The sequence below is a fragment of the Poromitra crassiceps genome, assembly GCF_964638095.1.
Source record: "Poromitra crassiceps genome assembly, chromosome: 30".
Classification (NCBI taxonomy): domain Eukaryota; kingdom Metazoa; phylum Chordata; class Actinopteri; order Beryciformes; family Melamphaidae; genus Poromitra; species Poromitra crassiceps.
The window spans coordinates 14055400-14073383 of NC_139652.1; the positions used below are offsets into that span (position 1 = coordinate 14055400).

At 48.0% G+C, this 17984-nt stretch overlaps 1 protein-coding gene across 1 annotated transcript in view; it reads left to right on the forward strand.

Annotated features, from left to right (window-relative positions):
- The window catches only part of LOC310800696 (DENN domain-containing protein 2A), a 73619-nt gene that overhangs the window by 26381 nt on the left and 29254 nt on the right, over positions 1-17984 (forward strand). Inside the window, exons 2-3 of the mRNA XM_083663309.1 lie at positions 9095-9181; positions 14386-15435. Of these exons, the coding sequence (XP_083519435.1) occupies positions 9096-9181; positions 14386-15435 (1136 nt within the window). The 5' untranslated portion in view covers position 9095. The remainder of the gene's footprint in view (positions 1-9094; positions 9182-14385; positions 15436-17984) is intronic.

Genomic DNA, 17984 nt, shown 5'->3' on the forward strand with positions numbered 1-17984 from the left:
ACAGTGTGATAAGGCTAACTCAACGCCACCTACACACAGTGTGATAAGGCTAACTCAACGCCACCTACACACAGTGTGATAAGGCTAACTCAACGCTCACAGCACACAACCACCTACACACAGTGTGATAACGCTAACTCAACGCTCACCTACACACAGTGTGATAAGGCTAACTCAACGCTCACCTACACACAGTGTGATAAGGCTAACTCAACGCCACCTACACACAGTGTGATAAGGCTAACTCAACGCCACCTACACACAGTGTGATAAGGCTAACTCAACGCTCACAGCACACAACCACCTACACACAGTGTGATAACGCTAACTCAACGCTCACAGCACCACCTACACACAGTGTGATAAGGCTAACTCAACGCTCACAGCACACAACCACCTACACACAGTGTGATAAGGCTAACTCAACGCTCACAGCAGCAGCCACCTACACACAGTGTGATAACGCTAACTCAACGCTCACCTACACACAGTGTGATAAGGCTAACTCAACGCTCACAGTGCCACCTACACACAGTGTGATAACGCTAACTCAACGCTCACAGCAGCACAACCGCACCTGATAGCGCCAAGCAAAAACACTCCGATCATATTTGCAGTTCAGCGAGCAACTCACCAACGCACAGCGTCAAACCAAAGAGACGATAGATGATAAATACACTGCGAGAGGCCTACTGACAGTATCACTGTGTTGATGTTGTCCACTTGTACTTGCAGTATTATTATTCTTTATTTTATTTTGATGATCTGGGCACCGACAATTCAATTGAAGTCAGCTCTGATAACACTGGCACACAGAGGTGTAACAACTAGTTGATAACTGACCTGATACATTAAATTGAACACAAGTATCTAGCATCCAAGCAGCTTCAGCACCACAGTCACTCAGCACCATACCAATGCTGAGAACCTGAGAGAGCAAGTGACACACATGTATTAGACCACGGACCCCCATTTGATAAAACGTTGTCCCAGGGTCCCCCATCTGATAAGACTTTTACTTTTAGATGTTTTATTACAGAAAGTGTATGAAACCCATGACTAAAATAGTCCTATATTCTGTTCCTTATGGATGGAATGATAGTGAAAATAAATGATTTACCTTTTTGCTGGGGACCCCCACAAGGACCCCTGGGGGTCCCCACTTTGAGGACCACTGATTTACACCAGTCAGAGGCAGAGGAACAGGAGGAATGAGAACTTCACAGTGGAAACTTTGAGCTGTGTGTGTGTGTGTGTGTGTGTGTGTGTGTGTGTGTGTGTGTGTGTGTGTGTGTGTGAATGTCATCAGGTTGCCATTGAGACACACAGGCTGTTGAGCTACCTTTGTGAATCCACCATTGTGTGTGTGTTCCACATGTGAAGACCCACGCAGGCCAAGGGTCATCTTGAAAGGTCTGTGTGTGTGTGTGTGTGTGTGTGTGTGTGTGTGTGTGTGTGTGTGTGTGTGTGTGTGTGTGTCGTCCAGACACGGCAGTCCCAGCTGAGTTATTTGTGTGTGTTAACTTACAGCGGTGTGTCAGCTCTTTGTGATTCAAGAATTTATTTACAACATCACCACAGATGGTCAACACCCCCCATCAATTCTCTCTCTCTCTCTCTCTCTCTCTCTCTCTGTCTCTGTCTCTCTCTCTCTCTCTCTCTCTCTCTCTCTCTCTCTGTCTCTCTCTCTCCTCAGACCTACGGTCATATCGTAGTATTTAGGTACCAGATGTGTTTATTTCCCGCAACAGAACTTCCATGACATTAGGCTAATGGTAATTGTCCTGCGCACACACAGACACACTGGAAACGGAAGCCGCGCAGCGCGGAACTTCAGCTCGATCAGGAGCCTGGCCATTCACACCAGAAGCGCTCTGTTTTGCTCCACGCCGATCACAACTTGTACTGACTTCCTGCCCGGCTGCACACCGTCGCTCGCAGCTCGTGTCAAAAAGAGACCAGACGCAGAAACTATGGCTGCAAGCCGCCGTGCGCCGCGCCGCGGCCTGTGTGACCGCTCAAAACAAAACAAATTGAGAGGCGGACCATATACGGTGTCGATGATTTGATTTGACAATTCTGTCGACTGGCTTTGGCATCGGCCAATCATGGCGTGTTCCACCCCCAAATCGGGTGGGATTCAGCGTGTTGTCGTGCTACGCGAGTGGGATCCGCGGAGTACCAGGCAGCCACTTGCTTCGTGCGGAGCGAGCGGACAATCCGATGCATGGGTGCTCCCCGCCCGCCAGGGAGGCTGTCAGGCTCAGAGGCGCGCACCATTATCGTTATAAATGTAAATAATATTCCTGGAATGCGTGTTTTAATGAGCCAGATACATTTCTTTGCATTCTTAGAGATTATAGTTTTTGTTTGTGTTGTTATGTTTCTAACAATTGGCCAAGTTAGTAGTTAGTTTATGGGATAGGAATTTTGCCAGATGACAGGCACTAGGCGCCATTTTCTACTTCATTTGGAAGAGAAAATTATCCTGAAATGAAGATTTGATTGACAGCTGCATGTCGTGATATGATTGGTTGAAATGGGGTAGAAATTTGATAGTACTAGGTGACGTCAGCAAACTGTAACATTACTGTTATCAATGAAATCTTGAAAAATGAACTTTTGATGTGAAAAAGTGTGAAAAACTAAAGAAATTAGACTTTTGTGATTTGTTTTGCATACATTATTAAATCGGTGCACTGCATACCCAGGTATTTGAACTAAAAGAAAAGAAAATACATTTTTGGGTTCAGCTCGACTTTAAGGACCGCCCCCTAAGTGTGTGTGTGTGTGTGTGTGTGTGTGTGTGTGTGTGTGTGTGTGTGTGCGTGTGCGTGTGCGTGCGCGTGCGCGTGCGTGTGCGTGTGCGTGTGCGTGTGTTTATAGGTCCATGGCCAGGCACCCAGTGTCTAACTGTCCATCCATGCGTTGATAGGAATCTCCTGCAGGCTTTGTTATGCAACTGATGCTTGGCTCTGATGCCTGTGACCTCTGACCCCAGCTGTTGCTATCTCAAGCATTGAGGCTTGTGTGCTGTTGTTCACCAGCACCAAAACCTGTTTGCTCTCAAGCTAAGACTGGAAGTTATTACGAAAAACGTTTTTTTATCCGAGGGCTGTCGACGCTGTGAGCTAGCTTTGACTCAACAGGCGTTTCGTTTTATCTGAGGGCCGTTAACGCTACGAGCTAGCTTAGAATCAACAGGTGGTTTTGAATACTTTAAGGCTAGTTAGTGTGAGAGCTCATTAGGAGAAATATTGCCGAGGTAACGGTGTGTGTGTTTTCGCAGATGTTACGTTTTATGTCTTATCTTAACATCGGACACGTGTCGTTCCATTCCGTCACACTTTCCGTGCACCTTCCCGTGTGTGTGTGTGAGCTGTATATCACTCTCTCGCCTCCTGTTGCCCACCTGTGCACCCGCAGCCGCGCTGGCGGACAACACCGCTTCCTCTTCCTACTAATAGTCACACCGATCACACCTCACATGGCGAAGGTCAGCAGGGAGGCGGGGCAGCTAGAGGTCACCGGGGGTCACACTTCCCCGTGACGTTTTTTATTGGCCGGAGCAGATGGCTTCCCTCGGGCCGCTGCATTGTTGCGGCGGCCATCTTGCTCCGCGGGGTCAGGGTTAACAATGACCGCCGATGGTTGTGGGACACAAAGGCCTTATAGCCGAGCCTTTTGCCCTCTTCCCCCAGTAGAGTTTCCCCCTGGTAACCTCAGTGCTGTAAAACCGCCACGCTGTCAGATTTACTACTCTTACAAGACGTGGAGACACTGCCTGTCAGGCTGCGGCCACCAGATTGATTGGGAAGCATTACCGAGCGTAGGCCTATATGAGTCAGTCAGCGAGGAGTTGAGACGTGCCGTTTGACAACCAGTTTTTAGTCGATTACAAGCAGAATTGTACTAAAATACTGAACTACCTTTTATGGCACTGTGTTTAGTATTCCATGCTGAATTCCTTTAGACTCCGCTGAGCAGCACGCAGTGTTTTTTGGGGCCTCGGGGCTCCAAACAATGAATGTGGACCAGGCTTAAAAGCCTGTACTATTTTCACAGTGTAACAGTAGACTTGTATTATTCTTTACAATATCCACTTTCCCTCTTGATTTTTTTGACAACCCCCCTTTCCTCTTCAATTTGCTCCCTCTCTCCATATCTTCCACCTCACCTCCCCCCCCCCCCCCCCCCTGTGATACGCGACACCATCCGCAACCATAGAGGGGGGGGGGGTTTGGGGATTAAAATGTAAAAACGACACTTTTTCAGAGGCTGCATACATTCTTTACAGTCCACCCTCTTCCTTCCCCTCCCCCCTCCGGCTCCGCTTTTCCTCGCTGGATTTCTGTTCCGAGTTTTTTCTTTCTCTGTTCTTTTTTTTGTTTTCCCCTATTGGGTTTCAGTGAGGAGGAGGAGGAGAAGAGAAGCAGGCGAAAGGAGGAAGGAAAAAAAACGGGTTGATGTTTCCCCTCAAACATGTGACCTCTGCTCGGCTCACAGCTGAAAGCCATTTGGGCCTGCAGGCCGGTTAGAGGACTGACGCAAACCCTCCTCCTCCTCCTCCTCCTCCTCCTCTCTCTGGGGGGGCTAGGCCTTGGACTGAGGTGGTGGTTTAGGGGGGGGGGGGGTGGGCTATAGAGTAGACACACAAAAAGAGGAGAGAAGAAGAGAGAGCAGTAAGTGAAGCTAAAAGCTGAAACACGACATATCTTTCGTCGACATCTCGCCAGATGAGACCGCAACTTTTCCATAGTGTTCAGTTGGCTCTCTCTCTCACACTGGAACAAACGAGCCAAACAAAAAGACAACGCATAAGCCCAGAATCATTTCAAAACACTGGACCCCAGAGAGCCAATTGTGTTGTTAACTCAAAGAAGACTTCAGCTATTTGGCTGCTTGCTCTCTCTCTCTCTCTCTCTCTCTCTCTCTCTCTCTCTCTCTTTTTTTTACGCAATCGACCCGAAATTGTGGCTTTTTTTCCTGTTTGTGGAATTTAGCCGAATTGGACATTCCCTACATAGTCGGGGGGGGGGGGGGGACAGGGGAGAGACGTGCCAGGGTTAGCTAATGCAGGTTTATTGGGTTGGGGGGCTTTCTGGGCCACGCGGTGCTCAGGACATGTTTAACGGCCTACGAATACCCTGAAGTATCCCAGCACATCTGGATGAAGTCACGTCACGTACACACGCACACACGCGCGCACACACACACACACACGCACACACACACACATGCACACACACACACACGCACACACACACACACACACACACACTCATCCATATGTTGGTCTGGAGGATGGTCTGTCTGGCAGGGTCTGTGCCCGTGTGTTTTTATGCGTGTTGTTGTATGAGAGTTTATGTTTTTGTGATTTTGAGTACACAGTAGGCATGTCACAATATATCGTCCCACAATATATCGCGATATCAAAACGTGACAATATGTATCGTTGAGATGAAATCTCATATTGTGAGAAAAAGAAGCTGAACATGGTGGCACTGATCTGCATCTGATTGCATGCTCGCTCTCCTTTTCATTGCTTTGTTTGAACAGACGAGGGACGTTTCAGACACGGAGGATGAAAATGGTGAAATTACTCAAATTAGCGTGGAGGATGCCCCCTCAACAAATCGATCGCAATTTTTTTTTTATATCGTATCGTATCGTTATCGTGAACCCAATATCGTGTATTGTATCGCATCGTGAACTGAGTGTATCGTGACACCCCTAGTACACAGCCGTGTGGTTAAGTGTCTATTAGCCAATTTGCCCCTAGCATGAACATGTGAGTTTAAGAGCCCTGACCTATGACCTATCCTCCTCTCCCATGTTAACAACATCTGTGCCAAACAGAGGCCAGGCACCTCTGCCCCGGCCCGCACTCATGCCAACCCCTGACCAGCCGTTTACAGGCCCAGTACAGGGGGGGGGGGGCTCCAACTCCACGAAGGACTTACGGGTTGGTCCAGAACTACGCTCCAACCGGGTCTGGTTTCATTACACTTTGACAAATGGACCAAGTAATGATTTCAAACTGGCCAAGCATGTCCCCTCACACTTGCCTTGGCACCGTTTGGCCATAATAAATAGCAGAGGGCTGGAAAGCACACACACACACACGCGCACACACACACACACACACACACACACACACACACACGCACACGCACACGCACGCGCACGCACGCACGCACACACACACACACACACACACGCGCACACACACACACACACACACACACACACACACACACACACACACACACACACACACACACACAGTACATTAAGGAAGTCATTGTGTGGAGTGGATCAAAGCACATCTTGCATGATGGCTGTAGTGAGGTGCAGAAACAAAAGGATCTGTGCTGGTTGTCTTGAAAACGCTCCAGAAAATCTGGATGGAGAAAAAAAAGAGGGGAGAGATTGAGCGATAACTTGTCAGCAATTCCTATGAAGAAGAAGAAAAAGAAGAAGAAAAGAACTGAGTGCCCGTTTCTGGCGTTCAGATGCCGCCAATGTTTTCCTAATGGAGCTTAATTATATGAGGTTTTGGAGTTTCCAGTATTTGACATAGGTTTTCCATAATGCCACATGGGCTGTGGAACCTGGTGCGTTTACGGCTGTGGGCGAGCCATCGTATAAAGCTTTGTTTTCAGCTGTATCCTCCAATTACTAATGAAGTGGAGCTGGCAGTTTGTGCAGATGCCTTGCAACTCGTGAGGTCTGCTTCTCTGTGGTGCAGCCTGCTTCTCTGTGGTGCAGCCTGCTTCTCTGTGGTGCAGCCTGCTTCAGAACAGTCTGCTTCTCTGTGGTGCAGCCTGCTTCTCTGTGGTGCAGCCTGTTTCAGAACGGTCTGCTTCTCTGTGGTGCAGCCTGCTTCAGAACAGTCTGCTTCTCTGTGGTGCAGCCTGCTTCTCTGTGGTGCAGCCTGCTTCAGAACGGCCTGCTTCTCTGTGGTGCAGCCTGCTTCAGAACGGTCTGCTTCTCTGTGGTGCAGCCTGCTTCAGAACGGTCTGCTTCTCTGTGGTGCAGCCTGCTTCAGAACAGTCTGCTTCTCTGTGGTGCAGCCTGCTTCAGAACAGTCTGCTTCTCTGTGGTGCAGCCTGCTTCAGAACAGTCTGCTTCTCTGTGGTGCAGCCTGCTTCAGAACAGTCTGCTTCTCTGTGGTGCAGCCTGCTTCAGAACAGTCTGCTTCTCTGTGGTGCAGCCTGCTTCAGAACGGCCTTCTTCTCTGTGGTGCAGCCTGCTTCAGAACGGCCTTCTTCTCTGTGGTGCAGCCTGCTTCAGAACGGCCTGCTTCTCTGTGGTGCAGCCTGCTTCAGAACGGCCTTCTTCTCTGTGGTGCAGCCTGCTTCAGAACGGCCTTCTTCTCTGTGGTGCAGCCTGCTTCAGAACAGTCTGCTTATCTGTGGTGCAGCCTGCTTCAGAACAGTCTGCTTCTCTGTGGTGCAGCCTGCTTCAGAACAGTCTGCTTCTCTGTGGTGCAGCCTGCTTCAGAACGGCCTTCTTCTCTGTGGTGCAGCCTGCTTCAGAACGGCCTTCTTCTCTGTGGTGCAGCCTGCTTCAGAACGGTCTGCTTCTCTGTGGTGCAGCCTGCTTCAGAACGGCCTTCTTCTCTGTGGTGCAGCCTGCTTCAGAACGGCCTTCTTCTCTGTGGTGCAGCCTGCTTCAGAACGGTCTGCTTCTCTGTGGTGCAGCCTGCTTCAGAACAGTCTGCTTCTCTGCGGTGCAGCCTGCTTCAGAACGGTCTGCTTCTCTGTGGTGCAGCCTGCTTCAGAACAGTCTGCTTCTCTGTGGTGCAGCCTGCTTCAGAACTGCCTGCTTCTCTGTGGTGCAGCCTGCTTCAGAACGATCTGCTTCTCTGTGGTGCAGCCTGCTTCAGAACGATCTGCTTCTCTGTGGTGCAGCCTGCTTCAGAACGGCCTGCTTCTCCACGGTGCAGCCTGCTTCAGAACGGCCTGCTTCTCTGTGGTGCAGCCTGCTTCAGAACAGTCTGCTTCTCTGTGGTGCAGCAGCCTGCTTCAGAACGGCCTGCTTCTCTGTGGTGCAGCCTGCTTCAGAACGGTCTGCTTCTCCGCGGTGCAGCCTGCTTCAGAACAGCCTTTCATAGGCCCCAGAAATGAGAGCATGAAGCTATTTGGTAGTTTACGTTCAGTCGTTCACACACTACAGTCATAAACTTTTCTCTAAGAGAGTCCTGGGTAAGAGAGACTCAGTTTTTGACCTATCTAACCCATATCAGTCTATACGTCTGCCTTATCTTTAGGTTTAAATACAGCCTGGAATGTATTTGACTGGCTAAATTAATGTCCACATGTTTTCATGTTTGACTTGTAAATGTTTATTTTCTGTGCAGCTTCATGAGGAAATATGGGTCTGTTTTGCCCTGGTGTTTATAACATTACATGTGTCAACTAGAAGAGCACTTGGAGAGCGCAGACCTCAGCCAAGAGCACTTTTTCGTGAGGCTTGTTCGTGAGTCGGATCCAGAGAAGCTCCAAAATGTCCTGGGTTCTTCCACGCTACACTCTTTCACAAAGTGTCATGAAAATCAGGCCAGGAGTTTTTCTGTCATCCTGCTGACAAACAGATAAACAGCACCGAATACATCAGCTCCTTGGCGGAGGTAACTTTTGACAGTCTCAAAGAGGCCATTTACACCTGGCGTTAACATGCGTTTTCTGTGATCAGATTGTGTTTTATCACTTGAAATGCCAGGTGTAAACACCCCCAAAACACATTGAAGAAGGATTGCAATCTGATCGGCCAAACCACCTCCGGAGGTGGTCAGGGATGCATTGTGTACACATTGAACACAAGTGTAAATGCAATGTGTCCTCTCAATCTGGATATACCAACTTTATGCGGATTGAGAGGACAACCATTTCTGCAATCAGATTGCAATCAGATTGCAGAAAATGCATGTTAACGCCAGGTGTAAATGGAATCAGGCTGAAGTGATCAAATACAATCTGATTGCAATCTGATGGCAGAAACCACATGTTAACGCCAGGTGTAAATGGCCTCAAAGTGTATACTTTACATCCTACTCACTGACTGTTTCTCTCTCTGTCTGTCTGTGCAGGATGCCAGCTGCTAGCACCATGACTGGTGGGCGGGCCCTGCTGCTCTGTGCAAACACTGACAACTGTATCTACCAATCAGTCAACGGGTAGGTGCCACACACAAACACTGACAACTGTATCTACTAGGGGTGTCACGATACACTCAGTTCACGATACGATACGTATCACGATACTGGGTTCACGATAACGATACGATACGATACGATTTTAACAATATTTTTTTAAACTTGAATAATGACAATATATGACTGGAAAAGTAGTATTTTATTTGAAATGCACAAATACAAAACATGCTGTTGTGGGAAATTGTTATTACAATAACAACTAGAAAAAACATGAGATTGGAGATAAGGCTTATCTTGAAATAGAATGAGTTACACCGTCACTTAGATTTACTTTGAACTAAAAGGTTTCTCAGCAGTATAAATTCTCATTATGCATCTTCAGTTTTTCTTCAAACTCAAACAACAAGACTTTTCTTAGTCTATTTTTTATGCATCTTCAGTTTTTCCTGTCAAGTAAACAGTTTTGCCAGAAACTCAATTGAATGGTTTCTCTCCTGTATAACTTCTCATGTGTCTCTTCAGAGACTTGTTCAACTGAACTACTTTCCACACATTGAACTTCAACAAACAAAGACGTTTCTTTGTCTACTTTTGAAATTTTTTTTTTTTTTTTTTTTTTTTTTTTTTTTTTTTTTCCCCCCCCCCCCACGATATGAGATTTCATCTCAACGATACATATCGTGACGTTTTACTATCGCGAAATTTCGTGGGACGATATATTGTGACACCCCTAGTATCTACCAATCAGTCAACGGGTAGGTGCCACACACAGGCCACTCAAGGTATTACCTCTATTACTGTATTGAGTGTCAAAGTCACGCCCTCTTCCACGTCAAGAGATGTCATCCGCCACTCATTTTGATAGATGTTTTGTAAAATGCTTCTAAAAATACTTTTTCTTGAGTCAGCTATATTTAGAAGCAGGAGAGTCCATATTACATTTAACTTTCCTCTCAATCACTGGTTTGTTCGCAATGATTGCACTGTCTCAACATTCATGGAAATGCTACATGCTACATGCTAGCACCTTTAACTGCTCTAGTCGAATTGTTCATTAGGCAAGCAGTTTGATGAGTGACAGTGTGGTGTTTTAATTTTGTTTATAATATTAAAGTAGTTCCTTACATCACTGTGGTATTCCTTGTTATCCTGTATTTGCATTGTGTCTTTAAACAAATGTACTGTATAAAGACCAGTTTGTGACCTATAACTGGCTTTGGTCTAGTTAGGAAGTTAGTCATAATATCCTTCTAATTTAATGGATGAACTCACCTCTCACAATGAAATAGTCTGGCTGCTATATTATACATCTCCTGAATCCTTAGAGTGCTGTGAGCATTCCAGTTCTTGTGTGTCATGTCTCTGATGTTCCTTGATGCCACAGGGCTAAACGAAAAGATACAATTTAGGTTGAAAATTGTGGGGAAATATGTGTCATTGATGGTTTGAAGAGCTCAAGTCACCTCTATATTTGTCAGAGAAATTCACAACTGGCCTTAAATGAAAGCTAGTACCAAAAACAACAGCACAGAACATTGAAGAATGTCCTGACCATGAGCCTAAACCAGGATATGCACCAGCGTCTAAAATGCAATTTACTTTAGGGGTGGTTAACTTCACGAGCTGCTAACTGTGTGTCACAGCTACCACTCAGGAATGGCTATCATACCAAAATAGCATCTTACAGACATGTATCATATCAAAAATTATTAGCAAGTTTTGCTACCTTGAGTGGTACCGAGTAGTGGAACTTTGAGCTCTGGCCCATATGGACTACATTGGTCAGCAGCAGTAGAAGAGTGTGACAAAAACATGCCGGCCCGCAGAATTTCACTTTGACTCGGCCATGTCATGTTTTCCACTACACAGACAGTACTTGGGCCTGAAATTCAAATTCCCCCGATCCATCATAAAGTTGCTCTCAGGCAACCTGGAGACAGACCCCTCCACTCGGGTCAGCAGTATAACAATAGCAGGGCTAAGAGGGCAGAGCAGGGTTGGCCATCTGGCATCTGGCTACTGTTACTAGCCCCCTGCTGCCTGATGCCCCTATGGCCACTCTCTATCCGCCCTTCTGTCGGCGTAGCAGTATGCATGTTTGGATTGTAATGGATGGATTTTGGTTTGCACCAATAAGAGGGATTGTCTCATGGCAGATTTAAAGGAACACTCTGCCCATTCTCAACCAGCTTTGTATCATTAGAACATCAGTAGTATATCAGAAAACTGTAAACTGTTTTGAAGTCTGTCATTTAATTTGACAGTTATTGAGTGTTAAAGTGTGGACCAGTGACATCACTGGTCCACACTAACTCAAATTAATAACTCATTAACTCAAATCAACTCTCAATAACTGTCAAACTATTCATCATTCATCTAGTTTGACAGTTATTGAGAGTTGATTTGATAATGATACAAAGCTGGTTGAAAATGGGCAGAGTGTTCCTTTAAATGCCTGCTGTTTTGAGGACTTTATGACCGTGTTCAAAACAGTCATGCTTTTCTCCCGGGGAATTGGATGTTGGATATGCAGAAATGCTATCAAGAGCCAGGCTAAGATAGCTTTGTCTCTTTATCTCAACCCCTCTCTCCATATTCCCTTGAGATTATGTGTGTTAGCTCAGCTGGTCAGAGATGCTTTGCACCCTGGTACCCCCTAACCTCCTTCTGCCCCCCTCACCGACCCTCATCTCTCTCCCCCAGGCATCCATGGGGCGAGGGTGAGAGCCTAGGGCAAGCGCTCCACGTTCTCTATCTGTCTCTGCATCTCTCTTCCTGTTCTGTCTCTGCATCACTTCCTCTCTCTTTCTAATAAGCAAGTGCATTTCTGAGCCGGGGGGGAAACAGCAGTATTGAGTCCCTCCTCCATCACTCCTCTTTTTCACTCTCCACCATCATCACTCTGCCTCTTTCACTGTCTGTAACTCTTTAACTCCGCCCCCCCTCCCCTCCCCTCCCTTCCCCTCCCGTCCCCTCCCCTCCCCTCCCGACCCCTCCCCTCCCCCACCATACCCCCGTTCTCCTTTCCTTGGCGTTCCTATTTGTGACCTAGTTTTCGCCCTCTGTTGCCTTGTGCTTCATAAAAACTGCTGCTTCAACGGAGGAAAACGGGGGAGAGAAAGACAGAAAGGGGGACAGGACGAGAGGGCCAAACTAATAAAACTATAAGAAATTTGGCAAGGGATTTGTGTGTGTGTGTGTGTGTGTGTGTGTGTGTGTGTGTGTGTGTGTGTGTGTGTGTGTGTGTGTGCGTGTGCGTGCGCGCGTGTGTGTGTGTGGTCATAATCATAATTTAAACAGCAACAGTCCCCCCCCCCCTATCTTTTAAAATTCTCTGAGGAAACTTAAATTGGTTGTTTAGCAGAGATCTCCTCCAGATTGCATTGCGACTGTTTTCATTGCTTTCACATCCAGCGATGTCATCAGAAGTCACCCAGCAGAGCAGCACTTCCCCCGATTGTTGGAACTCTAATCATCTGGGGCGAGTTGCACTAAGTGGTCTTAACTATGCCTGGTCGTAACTCCTACGTCGGTCTTAGTTAAGACCAGTCTTTAGAGTGGATTTATGCCTGTTGCACCAAGACGGCTTATGTCTGGTCTTAACTATGCTGGTCGTAGCAATGCGCGTCCATGTGAATTGCCAGGGAATGCACCCTGATTGGATGATGTTGGAAAAATGTGCCTCGCGACCTGCTTGGAGCGTCACTGTGCCACTACGCTCTATCAGCCACTACTGTATGTGCATCACTACACCCACCCTCCTCCCACCCTCCCTCGCTCCGGGGGAAAAATGGCGACGATTGAGCCAGACAGACAGTCTGAATGAAATTGAATGTAACGTTCCCAATTCTATGTATTAAATTCTAAAAAATGAACGGCAACATTTGGGAAGGCTAAGCCACACAACTAGTTAGTTATAATCTAACATCGTGCTTTCAAAGACGGAGAACTGGCGGTGTTACGACGATGACGGTAAGGACTCAAAAAGGTCTCAGCGGAGACAGGCAGGCTCTACGCCTCCTCCTGACCAGGCGTAAGAGTTACGCCTGGTCGTAGTGAAAAGAAGGCTTAAGCCGTCTTGGTGCAACCGGCGTAGCTGTTAGGTCGTAAAGTAACTTAGCTTAAGACCAGTGTAAGACCAGTTGGTGCAACTGGCCCCTGATGATTGAGCTTTGGGCCAAAAACAGAGTTGAGTGGGTCAGGATTGGAGAAGAAGAGATCTACACGTCTTAACACTCCTCGCCTCTCCCCTCGTCTGTGTGTACTTTCATCTCCCCTCCAGAAATAGCTGTGTGTGTGTAGCTTGTAAACTTTGACCCCCAAACCCAGAGTTCAAACAGTCGTGACCCAGTAATCTTCCAGGAGTGAGTCACAGCTAAAACACAGGCACCAAACAGAGCTGTTTAACAAGAATTCCTTGTTTACTCCATAAAAAAAAAGTTCTATTTGGACAGAAATCTAAGTGCTCCGACTGTGTGGGCAATTTTCTTAAATATGCAGACTGAGGATCATGCTGTTAGACCGCCATAGAGATTTCTATGCTAAAGACAGCATCTGATGTCTCGACAAAAATAATGATGCCATAATTGATTAGAGATGACAAACAGTCCAGTAGTGCAGTGTGGTCTGGGATTCATTTACTGGCTCTATAGTACGCTTATCGGTTCAACATTGGGCTTTGAAAATAAGGGAGTTTTTCCGGGACCCCCACCCGACCATCATTGATGAAAGGGATTTCCGCTCTGGGTTCCAGAGATCTACCAACTAGCATGCTGGTTGACATCTTCTTTCCCACCGTCACCTGAACACTATAGTCCACCTTAAACCCTGCAAAAAAAACGCATCGTTGTTTCACAGCGTATTTGCGTCAAATCCGTTTTGACAGGTCTGGGTTAGAACTGTCGCCTTACAACAAGAAGGACCTTCTTCAAAACTCTTTCAAAGCAAGTTTTTGCAAGTTCTGCCTACGTTCGTATCAGTTTACTTTGGTTTCCAGCATTCCTACATAGACATTCAAGTTAGTTAGGTGGTTTGAAGACTCTAATTTTCCCATAGCTATGAAGTGTCAGTGTTTGGCCCTGTGATGGATTGGTCTCTGCCTTCCAACCAATACTGGGATAGGCTCCTGCCCCGTGTGGCCGTTACAAGGATGAACCAGGTAGAATGAATGAATGAATGAAATGAAAGTGTGTATGTTCATGTGCGTGTCTGTTTCTCCACTCTAGGCTCCAGTGCTGTGGCTTGAAGGTCGGGGACGCTCCGTCGTCTGCGGTGCCCCAACGCCAAGAGGTGTGCGGGCCACCGGGGGACAGAGACCGGAGGGACACCGTTGTGGCCACCAAGCGTCCCCTCTCCCCCCTGCTCAGCCCGAGTGACGGCCTGGGACCCCCTGGCGCCATGCTGGCTCACAAGAGAGCCACCACCGCCGACCCACGGACCCCCGCCGTGGAGAACGGGCTGTGCGGCAGCAACAACAAGAGCCTGGCGGCAGCTAAGACGGCCAGCATCCGGGATAAGATCTCACAGTGGGAGGGCAAGAAGAAGGAGCCTGGTTCCTTAACCCCCCCTACAGGAGGAACGTGTCCGCTGAGCACCGTGCAGAAGGAGGGCGAGACGGTGAGGAAGAAGGAATCCAAAGCTGCGGAAGTTCAAAGGACAGACAGCAAGAGGTTTGCCAGCTGGGAGAAGCAGGACTCGGGGAAGGAGAATGTAGGAAAGCTGGGGGATTGGAGACCTAAATCTCCAGAAGGCCCGACGAACAGAGACAGAGAAGTGATCCTGGAGAAGGGACCCCGGGGTGCTAAGCCACCGGAACAACCCCCCCAGGACAAGAAGTCCGTTTTGACTCATATTAAGAAACTGGAGCAGGCAATGAAGGAGGTCCCGGACAAAGCCTCGCTGGCGTTCCCAGGGAATTACTTCTGCCCTCCTTCAAAGGAGGAGCAGGAGGAGACGGAAAAGAGGGGCAACGAGCCCATTTTTGGGACTTTCGACGTGGTCCGGCCCGGGGGGTCGTCGCGGAGGAGGAGGGAGGGGGACCCTGAGAACGTATACACTGAGCCTGGCGCTCCGTCTATAAACCCTTTGCCCAAACCTCAGAGAACCTTCCAGCACCACACACCGCCCAGTACCCCAGCCTCAGGGCCCGGCTCGGGGAAGGGCAAGAGGAACTTACCCCCTCTGCCCTCCATTCCACCTCCACCACTGCCTACCTGCCCACCCCCAGGAGTCTGCAGGAGACCGTGGGCTGACAAACCCCGGGACAGCAGCAACAGGTAAGAGACTGAGATGAGATGACAAAGAATATGATTAATTTTGAACATCAATGCTGTGACACCCAATACTAAGCACTTTTCTTTGAAAAGTTGAAGTGTTTTTCTTCCCAATTGTGCTGCCAATTCCCTGTCAGGGTGTCCCAGAGCCATATAATAGAAGCATTGCAACATCTCCATTCACTCCAATGGACCAGTTTTTGACCTCACAAAAGTTCCTGGAAGTAATTGGTTCTGGATTAAGCAGCGGCGCTGTTGAGTTGCAGCAAAATGGACAGTCTGTGATGTATTTTGAAAGGGTCAGACGTTTAAAGAATCAAACTGTATATTATCAGCTTTATCTTATGCATTCAAACGCAGTGTGAGCCTCCTTCCTGGCTGTTCATTGGCTACTCGGTCACGCATTTTGGACCTCCGCTGGCACCACTCTCTTACTAGATTGCTCTGGGCTGTCCCGGTCGTTGCTCCACCCCCTCTGCTGATCTAGGGAGAGTTGTAGACTAGCACATGCTTCCTTCCGATACATGTTCAGTCGCCAGCTGCTTCTTCTCACCTGACAGCGAGGAGTTTTACCGGCAGGACATAGGGTGCAGGAGGATCATGCCCCCCCCAGTTCCCCTCCCCCCGACCAGAGGAGGCACTAGTGCAGCGACCAGAACACATACCCTTAATCCGGCGTCCCACCCGCAGACACGGCCAATTGTGCCTGTATGGACTCCCGACTAAGCCGGAGGTAACACAGGAGCTCGAACCTGAGAATCTACCGCTGCACTACACGGACGCCCCTAAAAGTGCTTTTCTAAATCTTGATAATGCAAACGTTATGTATCTGCTGAAAAGACATGAGTACGCCTCACTCACCTCAGCCTCACTCACCTTCACATGACACTGACGAAGATCCGTATCGGATCCAAACTGTTTGTCTATCTATTAAATGTTGTCCACGGGAGCTTAAGGAAACTGTGTCGCGAGCCCTTTTTCTAGTTTAAATTTTCTGTGTTACAGTTTGGCTCAGCACCAAGAAGTGGATGTGCGTAAGTTCCTTATCACTTTTTAAGCCTCACTCACCCCATCAGGTCAGGTTGTGTTTTAATCTTCTCAACCTCAAAGCTAACTTTACAAAATCAAATTGTTCAGTCTGCTCCTCCCTGAAATCAATGATGACCCTGTAGACCTAACATGTTCTCCTCTCCCCCCACCCACCTAAGTGTACAGCATGTCCCACATCTGCTGTAAATCACAGCCACTGATGACATCAGCCCGTTTCTAAATATCCCAAAGCATGAGCTCACCGGTTGGATCTGAGGAATGTACACATCAACTCAACTCATTGCTCATTCCAAAGTTGTGCTGCGAGGGGAGAACAACATGTAAAGTTGTGTTGCGAGGGGAGAACAACATGTAAAGTCGTGCTGCGAGGGGAGAACAACATGTAAAGTTGTGTTGCGAGGGGAGAACAACATGTAAAGTTGTGTTGCGAGGGGAGAACAACATGTAAAGTCGTGCTGCGAGGGGAGAACAACATGTAAAGTCGTGCTGCGAGGGGAGAACAACATGTAAAGTTGTGCTGCGAGGGGAGAACAACATGTAAAGTTGTGCTGCGAGGGGAGAACAACATGTAAAGTTGTGCTGCGAGGGGAGAACAACATGTAAAGTTGTGCTGCGAGGGGAGAACAACATGTAAAGTTGTGTTGCGAGGGGAGAACAACATGTAAAGTTGTGCTGCGAGGGGAGAACAACATGTAAAGTTGTGTTGCGAGGGGAGAACAACATGTAAAGTCGTGCTGCGAGGGGAGAACAACATGTAAAGTCGTGCTGCGAGGGGAGAACAACATGTAAAGTCGTGCTGCGAGGGGAGAACAACATGTAAAGTTGTGTTGCGAGGGGAGAACAACATGTAAAGTCGTGCTGCGAGGGGAGAACAACATGTAAAGTCGTGCTGCGAGGGGAGAACAACATGTAAAGTTGTGCTGCGAGGGGAGAACAACATGTAAAGTCGTGCTGCGAGGGGAGAACAACATGTAAAGTTGTGCTGCGAGGGGAGAACAACATGTAAAGTCGTGCTGCGAGGGGAGAACAACATGTAAAGTCGTGCTGCGAGGGGAGAACAACATGTAAAGTTGTGTTGCGAGGGGAGAACAACATGTAAAGTCGTGCTGCGAGGGGAGAACAACATGTAAAGTCGTGCTGCGAGGGGAGAACAACATGTAAAGTCGTGCTGCGAGGGGAGAACAACATGTAAAGTTGTGCTGCGAGGGGAGAACAACATGTAAAGTCGTGCTGCGAGGGGAGAACAACATGTAAAGTTGTGCTGCGAGGGGAGAACAACATGTAAAGTTGTGCTGCGAGGGGAGAACAACATGTAAAGTCGTGCTGCGAGGGGAGAACAACATGTAAAGTTGTGCCGCGAGGGGAGAACAACATGTAAAGTTGTGCTGCGAGGGGAGAACAACATGTAAAGTCGTGCTGCGAGGGGAGAACAACATGTAAAGTCGTGCTGCGAGGGGAGAACAACATGTAAAGTTGTGCCGCGAGGGGAGAACAACATGTAA